This window comes from Coregonus lavaretus, assembly GCF_964263955.1.
Source record: "Coregonus lavaretus genome assembly, chromosome: 14".
Lineage (NCBI taxonomy): Eukaryota > Metazoa > Chordata > Actinopteri > Salmoniformes > Salmonidae > Coregonus > Coregonus lavaretus.
Genome location: NC_140001.1, coordinates 8,139,644 through 8,157,888, shown reverse-complemented (window position 1 = coordinate 8,157,888; position 18,245 = coordinate 8,139,644). Strand labels below are relative to the sequence as shown.

Here is an 18,245-nt window from a genome sequence, read left to right as displayed (position 1 = left end):
GGAATTTTCCAAGCTGTTTAAAGGCACAGTCAACTTAGTGTATGTAATCTTCTGACCCACTGGAATTGTGATACAGTGAATTATAAGTGAAATAATCTGTCTGTAAACAATTGTTGGAAAAATTACTTGTGTCATGCACAAAGTAGATGTCCTAACCGACTTGCCAAAACTATAGTCTGTTAACAAGAAATGTGTGGAGTGGTTGAAAAACGAGTTTTAATGACTCCAACCTAAGTGTATGTAAACTTCCGACATCAACTGTATTGATTAAGTGGTTGCCATTAAAGGTATAGTTTGAAGATTTTAGCAATGAAGCCCTTTATCTACTTCCCTAGAGGCAGATGAACTTGTGGATACCATTTATGTCTATGTGTACAGTATGAAGGGAGTTAGAGGTAGTTTCATGAGCCAATCCTAACTAGCGTTACCGCAATGACTGGAAGTCTTCGGGATCAGCTAGCATGCTTCATTGCCAAAATCTCAAACTATCCCTTTAAATGTCTATGCAGCCCAATTCTGGTATTTTGCCCAATTATTGGCATTAATGCTGATCTGATTGGTCCAAAAAAATGAAAAAGGTCCTAATTGGGCTGCCTGTGTAAACACAGCCTATGTAAGCTAGCTGTTTAAATCAAATTGCCTCCTCAGGGCCCAGGAGTATCCCACCCGTACGACAGTGGCCATGTGGCCATGACGTACACTGGCCTGGCCTGCCTGGTCCTACTGGGGGACGACCTGAGTCGTGTCAATAAGGAGGCCTGTCTAATGGGCCTGAAAGCCCTGCAGCTGGAGGACGGAAGGTAAACACCTAGTCACTCTCCTCTGCAGTTTACTCTCATGTGTTCTTTACCAGATCTACTAACAATGAGTTCATTTTCTTTTCTCTGGTAGTGCCTTGAGCAAGGCACTTAACTCATACAATTGCTCCAGGGGCACTGCACTGCGCCTGACCCAATGCGTCCCACCCCCATGGGGAGTTGGGTTGGGAGCATAAAGACACATTTATGTTCTCTGCATGTTATTGGACAGTAAAGTATTCTTCTTAATGTGAGTTTTTGGGACTTTATAACTCTTTTGTGCGTTATGTGAAAGGAGACCTGTTTTAACCATGTCAATGGTGAGAACACTGTGTCAGACAGATCACTGCGTCTTGTTTGAAAGTATTGTTCTGAGAGGATTTAACCAGTAAAACCCTTTGACACAGCGAACCTCGTCCTTACAAGTCCCAAAAAAAAGCCATTTAACGTCTGCTGTGATGTCTGCTTTCAGTTTCTATGCCGTTCCAGAGGGAAGTGAAAATGACATGAGGTTTGTGTACTGCGCAGCATGCATTTGCTACATGCTCGACGACTGGTCGGGCATGGACATCAAGAAGGCCATCGACTACATCAGGGGAAGTATGGTAAGTCAGCTGTTTCACTTAGTCTCCGTCATCAAGCATCCTTCGTCCCTGAGCCTTGTCTGTATTCTCTAGAAGGGTTCAACCCTCAACCACTGGCCTCTTTCTACTAAATGTACTCTCAAATACTCAAATCTACTTGCTAGATTGTAAAACTGTGTTTTAACCCAACGCTGGTTTAACACAGTGTTTATTTCTCGTATCATAGACAACACATCAGAGAGGTAGGCCAACATCAAACAACTCATTTTGAAGGTGCATTGGAATCAAAGGGCCCTCTCCTGTTACCTGCCTGTCTCTACGACCCTCTCCTGTTACCTGCCTGTCTCTACGACCCTCTCCTGTTACCTGCCTGTCTCTACGACCCTCTCCTGTTACCTGCCTGTCTCTACGACCCTCTCCTGTTACCTGCCTGTCTCTACGACCCTCTCCTGTTACCTGCCTGTCTCTACGACCCTCTCCTGTTACCTGCCTGTCTCTACGACCCTCTCCTGTTACCTGCCTGTCTCTACGACCCTCTCCTGTTACCTGCCTGTCTCTACGACACTCTCCTGTTACCTGCCTGTCTCTACGACACTCTCCTGTTACCTGCCTGTCTCTACGACCCTCTCCTGTTACCTGCCTGTCTCTACGGCCCTCTCCTGTAAACAGCCTCTACGACCCTCTCCTGTTAACAGCCTGCCTCTACGACCCTCTCCTGTTACCTGCCTGTCTCTACGACACCGTCCTGTTACCTGCCTGTCTCTACGACACTCTCCTGTTACCTGCCTGTCTCTACGACCCTCTCCTGTTACCTGCCTGTCTCTATGACCCTCTCCTGTTACCTGCCTGTCTCTACGACCCTCTCCTGTTACCTGCCTGTCTCTACGACCCTCTCCTGTTACCTGCCTGTCTCTACGACCCTCTCCTGTTAACAGCCTGTCTCTACGGCCCTCTCCTGTTACCTGCCTGTCTCTTACGGCCCTCTCCTGTAAACAGCCTCTACGACCCTCTCCTGTTAACAGCCTGCCTCTACAACCCTCTCCTGTTAACAGCCTCTACGACCCTCTCCTGTTACCAGCCTAGCTCTACGACCCTCTCCTGTTACCAGCCTAGCTCTACGACCCTCTCCTGTTAACAGCCTGTCTCTACGACCCTCTCCTGTTAACAGCCTGTCTCTACGACCCTCTCCTGTTACCAGCCTGCCTCTACGACCCTCTCCTGTTAACAGCCTCTACGACCCTCTCCTGTTACCAGCCTATCTCTACGACCCTCTCCTGTTACCAGCCTCTTTACAGTCCACGTCTTCAGAGAGAAACAGTTTACACAGAATTCACCCCAACACAAAAAGTCTGAGGGTTTTGTTACATCCTCTCTTCATGCTCCCCTATGGCGGATGTGAGGCCAGACGGAGGTGAGGAGAGCAGGCACTACTGGATCCTGCTGGGTCTGATGAAAGTGATGGTCTCCCCTGTGATCTCCCCTGCCTTCCTATGTAGTCCTACAAAATATGATGTAATCCAGTCTACACTCCACAGGGCAGGCAGCTGTATTCCTGTCTAGGTGGCTGTAGTGGATTACCCTGAGTTGTGGTGTGTGTGTGTGTGTGTGTGTGTGTGGGCCATGCTGTTGGCTGGTTTTTAAGAGGGCTCCAGGGTTATTCTCAGATGCCTATAAATAGAGGATATGATCCCACGGGAGAGAAGGCCTTACCAGACTCTAATCCTCTTACTCATTCAAATTTGGTGGGATTTTTAACCCTTGAGGCGTGGAGCTACAGTAAACATCACTACCTTCAACATTGTTACTTCCTCATTGTCCCCAAAGCTGGTCTGTCTCATCAAGTGTGTGTATGATGTGTGGTTTAGTACGGTAAGCAAGCAGCACTGTGGACACGTGTTCATGGATTGCTCCACGTGGTCATTGATTGAGCAGCTTGTTTCCTGAGCTCTCCTTACATCATAGATCACATCTGTCACACCACACTTGATCTGAAAGTTATTACATGGTTTTAGTGACGGCTGTCCATTTCTCACATGGTCTTGCTGCTTTGTTTGTCTAATAGTCTGAATGTTGTTTTTGCTTCCTTAGTCATATGACAATGGCATTGGCCAGGGGGCTGGATTGGAATCGCATGGTGAGTATGACAGGCAGCACTCAAGGTTGATGGATATTATGGGTCTAGAAAGGGATTAGCCATTAGTCCAAAACCATATTACAACAAATATCCTTACAGTTTTTTTGTTTTTGTTTTTTAACTCTTTTCACAAGTATGTGGTACATTTTCACAACTCTTAGTACAAAACTCCAAACTGGTCACACTTGTAATGCGGCCAGTCTTTCATTCAAAACCTGTCATTGTGCATTAATTTGGATTGTAAACATCGCTCACCACACAACCATTGATTCAAAATATAAGTTTATTGTGAGATTTAATGAGAACATTGGTTTAATCACCAAAACACAACATAATGATACACTATATATACAATATATATAGGATGTGGACATCCCTTCAAATTAGTGGAATCGGCTATTTCAGCCACACCCGTTGCTGACAGGTGTATAAAATCGAGCACACCGCCATGCAATCTCTATAAACAAACATTGGTAGTAGAATGGCCTTACTGAAGAGCTCAGTGACTTTCAATGTAGCACCGTCATAGGATGTCACCTTGCCAACAAGTCAGTTCGTCAAATTTCTGCCCTGCTACGTCTAGGAGCAACAACGGCTCAGCCGTGAAGTGGTAGGCCACACAAGCTCACAGAACGGGACCGGCAAGTGCTGAAGCGCGTACACCCTGTCTTGAGCAGTTGGCCATAAATTCTCATCCACATCACTGAATGTCCTCATTGTTCATGCGCCGCAGGAAAAACCTTTCGGCATGGCGAATCCAAGCTTGACATTGGTCTGCATTGATGTCGTCGCATGCCTCATCCATGGCCAGAAGGCATGCTCATGGGGAGGGTGATCGTAGACCTTCCAACTCCATGCTGAAAATAATTCCTCAATAGTGTTGAGGAAAGGAGAGTATGGGGGCAGGTATAGGGTCATGAATCGGGGATGGGCCCGAAACCATGCCTGAACCACCTCTGCATGGTGGAACCTGACATTGTCCCACACAATGACATAGGTGACCAAGTCACCTTGACAGGCCTGCTAAATTTAATTGAGAAACACAATGAGGTGTGCAGCATGGTAGGATCTACAGTGAGGGAAAAAAGTATTTGATCCCCTGCTGATTTTGTACATTTGCCCACTGACAAAGACATGATCAGTCTATAATTTTAATGGTAGGTTTATTTGAACAGTGAGAGACAAAACAACAACAAAAAAATCCAGAAAAACGCATGTCAAAAATTTTATAAATTGATTTGCATTTTAATGAGGGAAATAAGTATTTGACCCCTCTGCAAAACATGACTTAGTACTTGGTGGCAAAAACCTTGTTGGCAATCACAAAGGTCAGACGTTTCTTGTAGTTGGCCACCAGGTTTGCACACATCTCAGGAGGGACATTTGGCAACTCGAACCTTCAGCTCCCTCCACAGATTTTCTATGGGATTAAGGTCTGGAGACTGGCTAGGCCACTCCAGGACCTTAATGTGCTTCTTCTTGAGCCACTCCTTTGTTGCCTTGGCCGTGTGTTTTGGGTCATTGTCATGCTGGAATACCCATCCACAACCCATTTTCAATGCCCTGGCTGAGGGAAGAAGGTTCTCACCCAAGATTTGACGGTACATGGCCCCATCCATCGTCCCTTTGATGCGGTGAAGTTGTCCTGTCCCCTTAGCAGAAAAACACCCCCAAACATAATGTTTCCACCTCCATGTTTGATGGTGGGGATGGTGTTCTTGGGGTCATAGGCAGCATTCCTCCTCCTCCACACACGGCGAGTTGAGTTGATGCCAAAGAGCTCGATTTTGGTCTCATCTGACCACAACACTTTCACCCAGTTCTCCTCTGAATCATTCAGATGTTCATTGGCAAACTTCAGACGGGCCTGTATATGTGCTTTCTTGAGCAGGGGGACCTTGCGGGCGCTGCAGGATTTCAGTCCTTCACGGCATAGTGTGTTACCAATTGTTTTCTTGGTGACTATGGTCCCAGCTGCCTTGAGATCATTGACAAGATCCTCCCGTGTAGTTCTGGGCTGATTCTTCACCGTTCTCATGATCATTGCAAATCCACGAGGTAAGATCTTGCATGGAGCCCCAGGCCGAGGGAGATTGACAGTTATTTTGTGTTTCTTCCATTTGCGAATAATCGCACCAACTGTTGTCACCTTCTCACCAAGCTGCTTGGCGATGGTCTTGTAGCCCATTCCAGCCTTGTGTAGGTCTACAATCTTGTCCCTGACATCCTTGGAGAGCTCTTTGGTCTTAGCCATGGTGGAGAGTTTGGAATCTGATTGATTGATTGCTTCTGTGGACAGGTGTCTTTTATACAAGTAACAAGTTGAGATTAGGAGCACTCCCTTTAAGAGTGTGCTCCTAATCTCAGCTCGTTACCTGTATAAAAGACACCTGGGAGCCAGAAATCTTTCTGATTGAGAGGGGGTCAAATACTTATTTCCCTCATTAAAATGCTAATCAATTTATAACATTTTTACATGCGTTTTTTCCTGGATTTTTTTGTTGTTATTCTGTCTCTCACTGTTCAAATAAACCTACCATTAAAATTATAGACTGATCATTTCTTTGTCAGTGGGCAAACGTACAAAATCAGCAGGGGATCAAATACTTTTTCCCTCACTGTAAGTAATGGCCTATGTCCTACCACACCATCTACAGAGATAGCTTCGCACATGGAGATGTTTCCCCCACGTTGTCCAGGCACTTGGACAGTCGCCCGTTGGCCGACGAGGTTCCGCCCACGGAGCCGTGTTTTGGCCAGGTTGAAGCCCGCTTCATCAACAAAGATAGACTTGTGATGATTCACAGCAGCATCAAGCACATTTTACATTTACATTTTAGTCATTTAGCAGACGCTCTTATCCAGAGCGACTTACAGTTAGTGAGTGCATACATAATTAAAAATAAAAATAAAATACATACTTTTTTTCATACTGGCCCCCCGTGGAAGCACCATCACCCTCTAACAATATATTTTGGTTAGTTCTTTTTACAGTATAGTTCCATTATGATATTGTGAAGTAGCTTGTGCATTAATAGTAACAATAATACAGTATACATGTACAGTATGGGGCTGTACCTGAACATACTCGGCCCACAGTTGTTTCACCCGGTCGTTGTTTCTCTCAAAAGGCACCAGGTAAATGTTTTTCATAGATACCTGGTGTCTCTTCAAAAGGCACCAGGTAAATGTGTTTCATAGATACCTGGTGTCTCTTCAAAAGGCACCAGGTAAATGTGTTTCATAGATACCTGGTGTCTCTTCAAAAGGCACCAGGTAAATGTGTTCCATAGATACCTGGTGTCTCTTCAAAAGGCACCAGGTAAATGTGTTTCATAGATACCTGGTGTCTCTTCAAAAGGCACCAGGTAAATGTGTTCCATAGATACCTGGTGTCTCTTCAAAAGGCACCAGGTAAATGTGTTCCATAGATACCTGGTGTCTCTTCAAAAGGCACCAGGTAAATGTGTTCCATAGATACCTGGTGTCTCTTCAAAAGGCACCAGGTAAATGTGTTCCATAGATACCTGGTGTCTCTTCAAAAGGCACCAGGTAAATGTGTTCCATAGATACCTGGTGTCTCTTCAAAAGGGTGGCGATTGTTGGTAGGCTGATGGATGCTACATTGGCAAAGGTGTCATCGTTCTCCTCAATGGCCTGCTTTATTTCAGACAGCCGTATGTCATTCCTGGCCCTCACCATTTCCACCACTGCCCACTCCTGCTGGTCGGTCAGCACACAGCCACTGGGTCTTCTGTCAATTCTGAGGGTAGAACCGAGTATACTGTCAATAGATCATACTGTAAGAATACTGTAATATGTTTTGTGAATTTACATGCATTACAATATGTAATGGTAAAGCATAGTGCATATCCTGCAGACTTACCGGTTTTCTTGGCGAAATGTTCTCATGATTGAATTGACAGTTGATCTTTCCAGATTTGGGTGAACTAATCTAGCAGCCTCTGCCATGGTAAGGCCTCTGTTTACCACATGGTCAACGACGATGGCCCGGACTTCATTAGACACAACAGTTCCCTGCCCGTCTGCCTCCCTCTCTCTGATGTCCACCTCTTTGACAGGGCCCTTTTATATGGTGACCAATTGTGGTTCCCACTGTGAAATCAATTAGCAATAACGAGTAATGTCGTAGCCGGCCGCGACCGGGAGACCCATGGGGCGGCGCACAATTGGCCCAGCGTCGTCCAGGGTAGGGGAGGGAATTGCCGGCAGGGATGTAGCTCAGTTGGTAGAGCATGGCGTTTGCAACGCCAGGGTTGTGGGTTCGATTCCCACGGGGGGCCAGTATGAAAAGTATAAATAATGTATGCACTCACTAACTGTAAGTCGCTCTGGATAAGAGCGTCTGCTAAATGACTAAAATGTAAATGAGTAGTCATGTATGGTTATCATGTATCATACATGTAATATAGATGTTTATACTTGACAAACACACATTTTATTTCTGTAGTTCTCAAAATCCATATATAGTCTACGAACCATTTTAAAAATCTATAGGTTTACCAAACGGTTAAGTGGTTAACCATTAAGCGCAGTTGGAATAAGTGATGGTCAAGTGTATTTAAACACATGAGAAGAGAATAACAATGTATTGTGAGGCAATTACTTCTAACGAAAGGTATTTCTAGATGAAACACTGATTTTAGGTTTGGTGAAAAAGTTACTGTGTGATTTTGTGTGTTGTACTTAGTCAATAGATTTTTTTGTTGAAAAAACAACCTTTTTCATTATCTGTTTTGAGTTTTGTACTAAGAGTTGTGAAATTTTACCACATACTTGTGAAAACAGTACCAAAGTGATTTAAAAAAAAAACTAATTCCTGCCAATTAAACCCTATTATTTCAGGGATACTCCAGGCTTAGCTAAGCTACTGCCGGGAGAGATTTGCGTAATAAACCATGGCACGTTACACAAAGCATTTCTATCAGTTCAGTTCATGTAATACAATTATAACCTTTATTCAACCCTGGATGCAAACCGTACCAATTTTTTGGGAATGGCTTGATTATTCGTATTATCTCAAAATAGGTAGGTACACACATTCCTCTTAACTATCTGCAGAGTGCAAGGTCCTCCCTCATTGTTAATGGCCTACACACAGAGCTGTTCCCCGGGCAGATTTATACGCCGCCTCGGCATCTTCCCCCGCAATTACACCTCTGCAGTTGAGAAGTGATGAGAAGGCTCTGATGCTGATGTTGTGACAGTTGAAAAGGGAAACGGGTGATGGATAGTGGCGCTGTGCCGGTGGCTGATAAACCCTGTCATTAGGCTGTCTGTCTGTCTTTCTGTCTGCCAGGTGGGTCCACGTTCTGTGCCGTCGCCGCACTGAGTCTGATGGGCAAATTAGAGGAAATGTTCAGCCAGCGCGAGCTGAACAGGATACGCCGCTGGTGCATCATGAGACAGCAGAACGGCTTCCACGGCCGCCCCAACAAGCCCGTCGACACGTGCTACTCCTTTTGGGTGGGCGCCACACTGGAGGTAACGGGAACTAGGCTGGAACCGCTGCAGACGTACCAGCGTACCTTTTTACGGTCCATTAACGTTGCTTTATTATCGACGCGCCTAATTCTAACCTTTCCCATTCTCAGCTCCTAGATGTCTTTCAGTACACTAATTTCGAGAAGAACCGGAACTACATCTTGTCAACTCAGGACCGTTTGGTGGGCGGCTTCGCTAAATGGCCAGACAGTCACCCAGGTAAGGTTACAGGTGTGGATAGGGTGGGAGGGAGTGTTGGCCTTTGTCAGTGGAAACCTCTCGTAAGCTAACACCCAAGGGGCTGGGATGTCTAATTGATGAGGTTATTGTCCAGAACGAGCCCTCAGGACACAGGAGTGGAACAGGCCTCACGTTACAGGAACTGTTTGCTTCTCAGGCCATCTAGATGGAGAATATAGAGAATAAGAAGACAGAACTGTCATGCAAAGTGATTGTGAGTGCATACAATGTAGTCTAATAGTTTTAATATAATTTTGTAGTATTTCATAGTTTTTATGTTGATTGTCTTTAAAGTCCCAGATGCAGTTAATATTGTACGCAGAAGCACTAAACAGAAATGCATCGTCATCATTGAAGTACACAAGTCCTTTAAGAACATTTCCACAGGACCTTGAGTCATAATTCATGTCGAAATGGCTCTTTAATTGATTTGAATGTCTGCTTCCAATCTGTTGTCTTTTCATTATAATTCAGTAATGGTACATTTACTGTGCCTGGAAGGCTTTTAGTAGAGTCCCATGGGAGATGGATGGTTGAAAGGGGCCATGGTGCATTATTTAAAGCTCCCTTAAAGGGCCAGTCCAACAACAATGCATCCATTGACTGTTGTAGCTGGTTATTACTCATGAATACTGCAATTTAGGTCGTAAGTATCATATACTTGGTTTCATGTACAGTTCTTCTCTCAAGTACTGTGTACCAACCTATTCATAGGTTCCTAAGAAAATATAAATGTATGATTATTATTTAAAATGTCATTAGAAATTCTATAGAGTAGAATACTGTATTATCAAAAGACAAAGTATGGAAAAGTGTTGTGATGTTTGATTCAAGACAAACTTTATACTGAACAAAAATATAAAAGCAACATGCAACAATTTAATTGATTTGACTGTGTTACAGTTCATATGAGGAAATCAGTCAATTGAAATAAATTCATTAGGCCCTAATCTATGGATTTCACATGACTGGGAATACAGATGTGCATCTGTTGGTCACAGATACCTTTCAAAAAATATATGGGCCTCGGGATCTCGTCACTGTGTTTTTGTGCATTCAAATTGCCATTGATAAAATGCAATTGTGTTCATTGTCCGTAGCTTATGCCTGCCCATACTATAACCCCACCGCCACCCTGGGGCACTCTGTTCACAACATCGGCATTAGCAAACTGCTCTCCGACTTTGTCTGCAGTTGTAAGGCTGGTTGGATGTACTGCCAAATTCTCTAAAACGACGTTGGAGGCGGCTTATGGTAGAGAAATTAACATTAAATTCTCTGGCAACAGCTCTGGTGGACATTCCTGCAGTCAGCATTCCAATTGCATGCTCCCTCAAAACTTGAGACATCTGAGGCATTGTGTTGTGTGATAAAAGTGCACATTTTAGAGTGGCCTTTTATTGTCCCAGCACAAGGTGCACCTGTTTTAATGATCATGCTGTTTAATCAGCTTCTTGATATGCCACACCTGTCAGGTGGATGGATTATCTTGGCAAATGAGAAATGCTCACTAGCAGGGATGTAAACAAATTTGTAAACAACATTTGAGAGAAATAAGCTTTTTGGGCGTAAGGAACATTTCTGGGATCTTTTTATTTCAGCTCATGAAACATGGGACCAACACTTTACATGTTGCGTTTATTTTTTTGTTCAGTGTAATTGAGATCAGACGTATTGGCAACCTGACAATTATCATGTCAAGATCTGTTTTATTAAAAAGCGTTTAGTCAGTCCATCGTGACAGGTGTTGCTGTATACCAGGTGTTGATGTATACCATTTAAACCTGTTTTGGTAGCACTTTATATTTATTTCATGATTTACTTCATGATATTTCACGTGGGGCAAATGTAAGGTTGTTAAAGGAGCTGTGTGGAACTGGTTTTCTATGCGTTTAAAAGCCCATGGCCGCGTTCCAGGCTGACTACATTGCAGACACCTGCCATATTTCACAATGCCTGGATAGGTATTTAACATATCAGCTAACCACATCATATGATATAGCATTCTGATGTTCGACTGTGCAGTCGATGATGTGGAACGCAACCATTGGTTGACGCAATAGACCTGGAACGCGACCAAAGCCACAGTGCCTTTTAAAGTGGCAGGTGCCGAGGCGCGTCACTTGGCTGACCTACTTTCCTCCTCTCCTCTCCCGTCTGTTCCAGACCCGCTGCACGCCTACTTCGGGATCTGTGGCCTGTCTCTTATAGGAGAGGCCACCCTGCGGCGAGTTCACCCCGCCCTAAACGTGAGCCAGAGGGCCTTTGAGTATCTGCAGCATCTACACCAGACGTGGAGAGGCACCTGCACCTGACGGCAGCATTCCCCCCAGACCCCTGCCCCAGCCTCCAAGCACCACCACCACCACAGCCCCTAAGCCATGCACAGCCTTTCCCCCCTCAGTTAACTTAGCAGTAGAAATGATAGTGGGTAGACAAAGGACACAGTCCCACTGAAATGGCGGGGGGGGGGGGGGGGGGTGAATAAATAAATGATCGAGTCCATCAATAATTGAGAGCAAACTGGCGGAGTAGACGCTCAGGCCGGGCAAGAGCTCATTCGATTTCTAAATTTGGTTGTGCATCAGAGGTTTTTCTCTTATGTCAGTCACTGACAGTCACTCAATTAGCCCATGTCAGCTAACATTTTTTATATTGGTAAGTTAGTCTAGCCAGCTATCTGAACTGGTGAAATTAAGGACCGGGGGGCCCCCATTGATTTTGTTAGTCACTCTCACTCAGATATCATATTCAAAACTGCTAACATTTCTCTCTACCCTATGGCAAATGAGTAGAATTGCAGGAAATTGGCTGTAAAACTGCAAAATTTTCTCTGCCCAATGGCACAATGAGTAGAATTGCAGGAAATTAATTCTATAACTAAAAAAAATTTGTCTCCGCTGTCAAGACGGGGGCCGATTTAAATTGTTTTGCTTGAAACAAAATGTCACTTAGGGCCCCAAAATGACTAGGGCCGGCTCTGGCTGCATGTGTGGGTATGGATATAGGTATGCAGACCCGCGAGCCACCGCAGCCCCTCATGATGAGTTCAGATTTTTTTGTGGCCCCCACCCCCATCAAAGTTGCCCATCCCTGAGCTAGATTCACTGTAGGTTCGTTCTCAGCTACATTCTCAAAAGATCTCAGAACGTTTGAATTCATTTTACTGACTTTTTGCCTTGAATTGAGTGTTTTTTTTGGTCAAAATGTTACTGTCGAAAACCAACATGGTTGCTACACCAATCAAGCCTCTTGTATTTATCCAGGATTAGTTTGTTTTTAGCATTTGTATTTTGTTAACCCGTGTAGGTGGCTCCAGACATATTTTCGGGTTATGGCAGTGTGCTGTGCTCCTCAAGGCTGACAAGTTACTCAAACTTGATTCCCTTCTGAAATGTGCCTCACACAGCAGACGCTGGGCTCTCTAACCTGGGAGGGGCCTTAACTGTATGGACTTGCCTGTCACTGCAGATGAGTGTTATTGGGTCAAAATACACGTGAATGTTTGCCTCAACATGAAAAACTATATAGAAACAAGTGAAATTGAATTTATTTTTTCTGTACTTTATAGAAATATTGAGTGTAGATAATCTATAAATGTCAATGTCATCTCTATCATGCAAATGCTCAATCTAATCACTGCTATTTCAGTGAGATAGGAGGATTTGATATGCAATGTTGATATGTTAAATAAATAATAGCATATTCTCTTTATCATGTCAAATCAACTAAACGTGCTAAAACTGGCTTGGGGATGCATATGTATGTGAAATGAATAAAAATTCCTAACTTTTCATTGGTGCAGAGTGTGAGTTAGTAGCCTGTTAATGTTTCTGTCAAAAGTAACAGTTAAATGTCATGATTGTTTGAGGTTATTATGTCTAAGATCTAATCAAGGAGATTGTCCTTGGGGTCTGCAGTGTTTGCTGGTTTGTCAGCCATTGATTATCTTATCCACTCACCACTTTAATCAGCATATGTATGAAATTCAGCAGCTCTCCCCTATCCTTCCTTTTTTTCTCTGAAAAGTGAAGGTGTGCCAACAACCTTGATGTCAGAGTATAAAACAGAGGTACTTTATCAAATATACAGTATTTCCCTGCATGTTGTCATCCATGCACTCTGCTCTTATTAAGACTCCAAAAAAACGGGAAAATGACCTTTTTCTGCTACAGAATTTATACAGTGTTTGACCTTTCATGTGACATGACATAAATCATATCACTAGCCCTAGGAGTACTTTACTTAAAGGTTACATAATTGCAATTGTTTTGCCCTGTGAAATCTAGTAGTTAAAGATAAACGACTGTTTTTTCGTGTTCTTTGCTCAATCCAGTGGCATGCAGGGTCCATAATGTGGCCTTATTGTGCACTGATGTTTCCAGTATAGACCACACTGTTTGCCGGTGGTATTGGGTGTATGACATGGGCACTCTACCATTGTGTCCAGTGAGGTGAAATCCGCGTGAAGCTGAAATCTGGTGACGCCATCGCCATGCATGGAACAAGTGGCATCGCCACCAATTACGCACAACTTAATCCTCTCAACCACTGACATATCCAATAGAATTCACATATTTATCATAAAACAGTTGTCTTAATATGTGGTATTGGTTACAGAACGAAATAATGTTGATTTTAAGGGATTAGCTTGGAAGACCAAAATAAACTAGCCTATAATGTCTATTGTTGCAAAAACTGTTAAATAAATGTAACAAAATAACGTATAAACTATCAGGCAAAAAGGCATGTTTTCAGATCGTAACGAACTAATATGTAGGCTAAACTAGCATATTTATAGGCATAGCATGCATACATTCGACTCCAATTAATTCCATAGTTTTATCTCGTAATCCATTCTATTCCCAAACATCATTAGAGATCATTTTCTGTCATTTAAAAATAGCCATAGTCTATTCATTGTTGGGTGAGTAGGCTAGGGTAATATCTGAAGAAATACAAAGGGCTCAGTTGGAGATATCGCCGATGATGCGCCTAAACTGCGCGGGCAAGCGCACGCCTCAGATGTACAGTGAGGGCGGGGTTAAACATCAAAGATTTCTAGCTAAATCAAATGTTCTCCTCAAGCAGCTGGGGCATGAATTAATTGGATGCTACATAGGCTGCTCGAAGTATATAGGATGAGGACGAAGAAGCAACCATATTTCTCTGACTGTGACATTCACTCTTTGGGAAGCCATTCGATTTTTACAGTGTTTGTTGTGCTATTTATTTCTTATTGACCCATTGTTTATTATATTTCTCCATTGTCTTGACGACATTATCTGTCATTATGTCGGATACCGAAGATAATCAGGATATGTTACCGAGTTTGGTCCAGCAGATAGTCCAACGGATAACAGCGGGAGAGGTGAGTGAACGTCAGATATGTTTTATGTTAATGTCAGATCAGTAGCCTGTTGGAGCAAAGCTGGCATCTTCAGTATGGTGTCCGCTAGATCTAGGTGTGTAGTCTAGGTAGAGAGGACGGATGGTCGAGGGTTTGTGCCGTCCTTGGAACAGGATTAGGGATGTAAATATATAATGTGCATGAAATATGAGGATTTGTAGATGGGTGTTGTAATTTTATTTTATTCTTATCTATCCATTTTATCTGTATCTATGCTATCTGAAAGTGTGACGTGAGCAGTTCATGTGGGGTGCAAGACTCACAAAGGTGTTTTTTCTCCATGGAATCTCCATGAAGTCCTTTATTTTCCTTTATCCTTTTATAGGTTGCAAACAAATGCCATTATCTTATGTCAAGGTTGTCAATCATCATAAATCGAAATATTGAATTTAAATATACTAATTCGGCTTTGCAGGATACAAAGGGGTTACATAAAGAATATACTGCAAATGCAGGCCTAAGAAATATTGTAGGCTTTTGACCTATTAACATACATTATTAAAGACATGCTCCGGAACTTTGGCGACTACCAAGTATTTTTTAAACGTTCCACTTTGGGCTGGATGTGTCTATGTGTAATTCATACATGCATAATCTATGAGCAGAATTAATGTCTTACCTCAATTAGCCACGAAATTCCTGGTTTGAAAGTGACCGTTTTTTTGGAAGCTGTGCTGCACCATTTCCCTACATTTTCCCCCAGGTTGGCCAGCCCCTAGCAATTCGAGTTCAACCAATGAGCTTCAAGAGGCACATCATGCACCTACAGCATAGCAAGAGACCGCAATGACGTGGTCCACAAATCTGCACATATGTGACATTGTACGCAATTGTTCGGGGACCACTTTTGCCGTGTGAAGGCTACTTTCAGAACTACAGTATACAAAAGTACCAGAGAATCTCTTTAATGACCATCCTTTATTGTAACTAGGACCCCATGTAATATTTACATTTGGCATGAACTTTATTTTGGACAATGCGCCAGATGTGCAAACTGGTAGGGTAAGCTTTAGCCTACATTTCAAGCCATTCATAATTAATATGGCACTTCATGGCCTATAATGTAGCCTATTCCTAATGCCCTTCCCTACAAATATTATTCAGGACTATGAGTGCACGTTCTCTGCAAATGATAGGCCTAACAGTTGCAATTTTGGTAATGCAACAATGTAGCATCTCTCAAGTGCAATTTTGGAACATTGTTGCAAACCTCAGGTTTTGGTCTAGTGCCCCCATACTCAACTGGCGGACTGCAGTCCGGATCCAGACCCAGAACGGGGTCAATACGGACCCCGGGCAGCTGTCTACTTGGTCGGGCTTCGACCCCTGGTATCATTTAAACACACATAAGACATGGAATTTTTTTTTAAATTGCAGGAATTAAGCTTTAAAACAGCAAAAACATATTTGACCCATGCAAAATGTGTAGAATTGAAGGACATTAGCTTTAAAACTGAACAATTTTCTGTCTGCCAACGAGGGGTGTGAACAGTTTGCGAGGTGGGGGTTTGTTACTATGCTGATAAATGATGATATCAAATCAAATCAAATTGTATTTGTCACATGCGCCGAATACAACAGGTGAATTGCTTACTTACAAGCCCTTAACCAACAATGCAGTTTTATGAAAAATAAGTGTTAAGTAAAAAAGAGATGAGTAAAAAATACAAATAAATAAAAAATTAAAGAGCAACAGTAAAATAACAGTAGGGAGACTATATACAGGGGGTACCGGTACAGAATCAATGTGCGGGGCACAGGTTAGTCGAGTTAATTGAGGTAATATGTACATGTAGGTAGAGTTAAAGTGACTATGCATGGATAATAAACAGAGAGTAGCAGCAGTGTAAAAATGGGGTGGGGTGGGGGGATTAGCTATTCAGGAGTCTTATGGCTTGGGGGTAGAAGCTGTTAAGAAGCCTTTTGGACCTAGACTTGGCGCTTCAGTACCGTTTGCTGTGCGGTTGCAGAGAGAACAGTCTATGACTAGGGTGGCTGGAGTCTTTGACCATTTTTAGGACCTTCCTCTGACACCGCCTGGTATAGAGGTCCTGGATGGCAGGAATCTTGGCCCCAGTGATGTACTGGGCCGTACAGAGGGTAGTGCCTTGCGGTCAGAGGCCGAGCAGGTGCCATACCAGGCAACGATGCAACCAGTCAGGATATCCATCCGGACCTTAACCACCTAGGACATTTGTGTGACCGGACCTTCTCAAATAGTACTTGAGTAGGGGTACTCAAGTACTATTTGAGAAGGTGCGGTCACACACATTTTATAGGTGGCAAAGCATTTATCAGCCAGTGAAACCCGATCCAATTGCCCTTCCCCTCTTTTAACCCAATGAGTCCCACCGTATCGCCGGCACATTTTGGACTTCTAACCCTTTAAAATATTGTGTGTTTGAGCTACACTTCTGTGTTGTACCATTGGATTCGTCTATTTCTTCTGCATCCATAGATACCAACCATTGTGTAATTAACATGGGCTGAGCTAGAGCGGTGTTTGCAAGACAAGGGCGGATCCCGAAGTTGCCCGGGGCCGAATGCTTTGAGCTACAAACTATTAAAAGCTATCTATGAAAATCGGATTTCTCTATGATGCCAAAGATTATGAATATACTGACAAGATAGATAGTTTCTCCGTCCTAACAATGGGAGTTATTTTCCACAAAGCGGGACGGTGTGTTTAGCTCCCGCCTATCCTTTCTTTGGATTGGTGGATACATCTCATTATTGTAATTCTTTTTTTTTGAATATTTGATGAGGGTTGTTAACGTCAACCACCTGTATTCAATGGAGAGACATGCTGTGCTACTAGCCTCATTTCATGAATATGCATACCCATCTTGAGACAACTCCGATAGAAAGTGTCCTACTTATATATCAGTACAGTCATAACAAATTAAACATTACGAAACTTCTATTCGATCAAATCAACCTCACGTAGCAAATAAGCCATACATTGTTTTGTTGACCAAATGCGAAACTCTCCCATTGACCTCCATAAAAAAAACTCCTTGCTTGGTCAGCGAAACGATGAAAAAACGCCACCTGCTGGAGGGAGACAGATTTTCCGCCGAGTTAGGCCTCTCTTCCTCTCTGATGACTCTCACAAGCTATACAAGCGTCGTTAACACATGTCAAACTCGTTACACAGAGGTGCTAAGTGTCTGCGGGTTTTCACTCCTCCCTTGTACTTGATTGTTGAATTAAGGTAACTAATTAGTAAGGAACTCCCCTCACCTGGTTGTCTAGTACTTAATTGAAAGGAAACACCGAAAACCCGCAGACACTCAGCCCTCCATGGAATGAGTTTGACACCCCTGTTCTACATAGATCATTGGAAATCCTAGGACAGGGTTCTTCAATTCCGGTCCTGGAGGGCCGAAACACTTCTGTTTTTTTATTTCTACCTGGTAGTTAATTGCACTCACCTGGTGTCCCAGGTCTGAATTAGCCCCTGATTAGAAGGAGAGGATGAAAAAAACAGAGGTGTCTCCGGTGTGACCGGAATTGAAGAACCCTGTCCTAGGACATCGTGTCTATAATACTGTAATAAGCTCACATAGTTGCTG

The 18,245-nt window shown here is 43.3% G+C and overlaps 1 protein-coding gene across 1 annotated transcript in view; it reads left to right on the top strand.

Annotated features, from left to right (window-relative positions):
* LOC311140948 (geranylgeranyl transferase type-1 subunit beta-like) overlaps positions 1–13,054 on the top strand; it is a 34,602-nt gene extending 21,548 nt beyond the window's left edge. Inside the window, exons 4-9 of the mRNA XM_084176207.1 lie at positions 649–800; positions 1,270–1,402; positions 3,470–3,515; positions 8,836–9,020; positions 9,131–9,239; positions 11,427–13,054. Coding sequence (XP_084032333.1) covers positions 649–800; positions 1,270–1,402; positions 3,470–3,515; positions 8,836–9,020; positions 9,131–9,239; positions 11,427–11,575 — 774 coding nt within the window. The 3' untranslated portion in view covers positions 11,576–13,054. The remainder of the gene's footprint in view (positions 1–648; positions 801–1,269; positions 1,403–3,469; positions 3,516–8,835; positions 9,021–9,130; positions 9,240–11,426) is intronic.
* Positions 13,055–18,245: the final 5,191 nt, after the last annotated feature.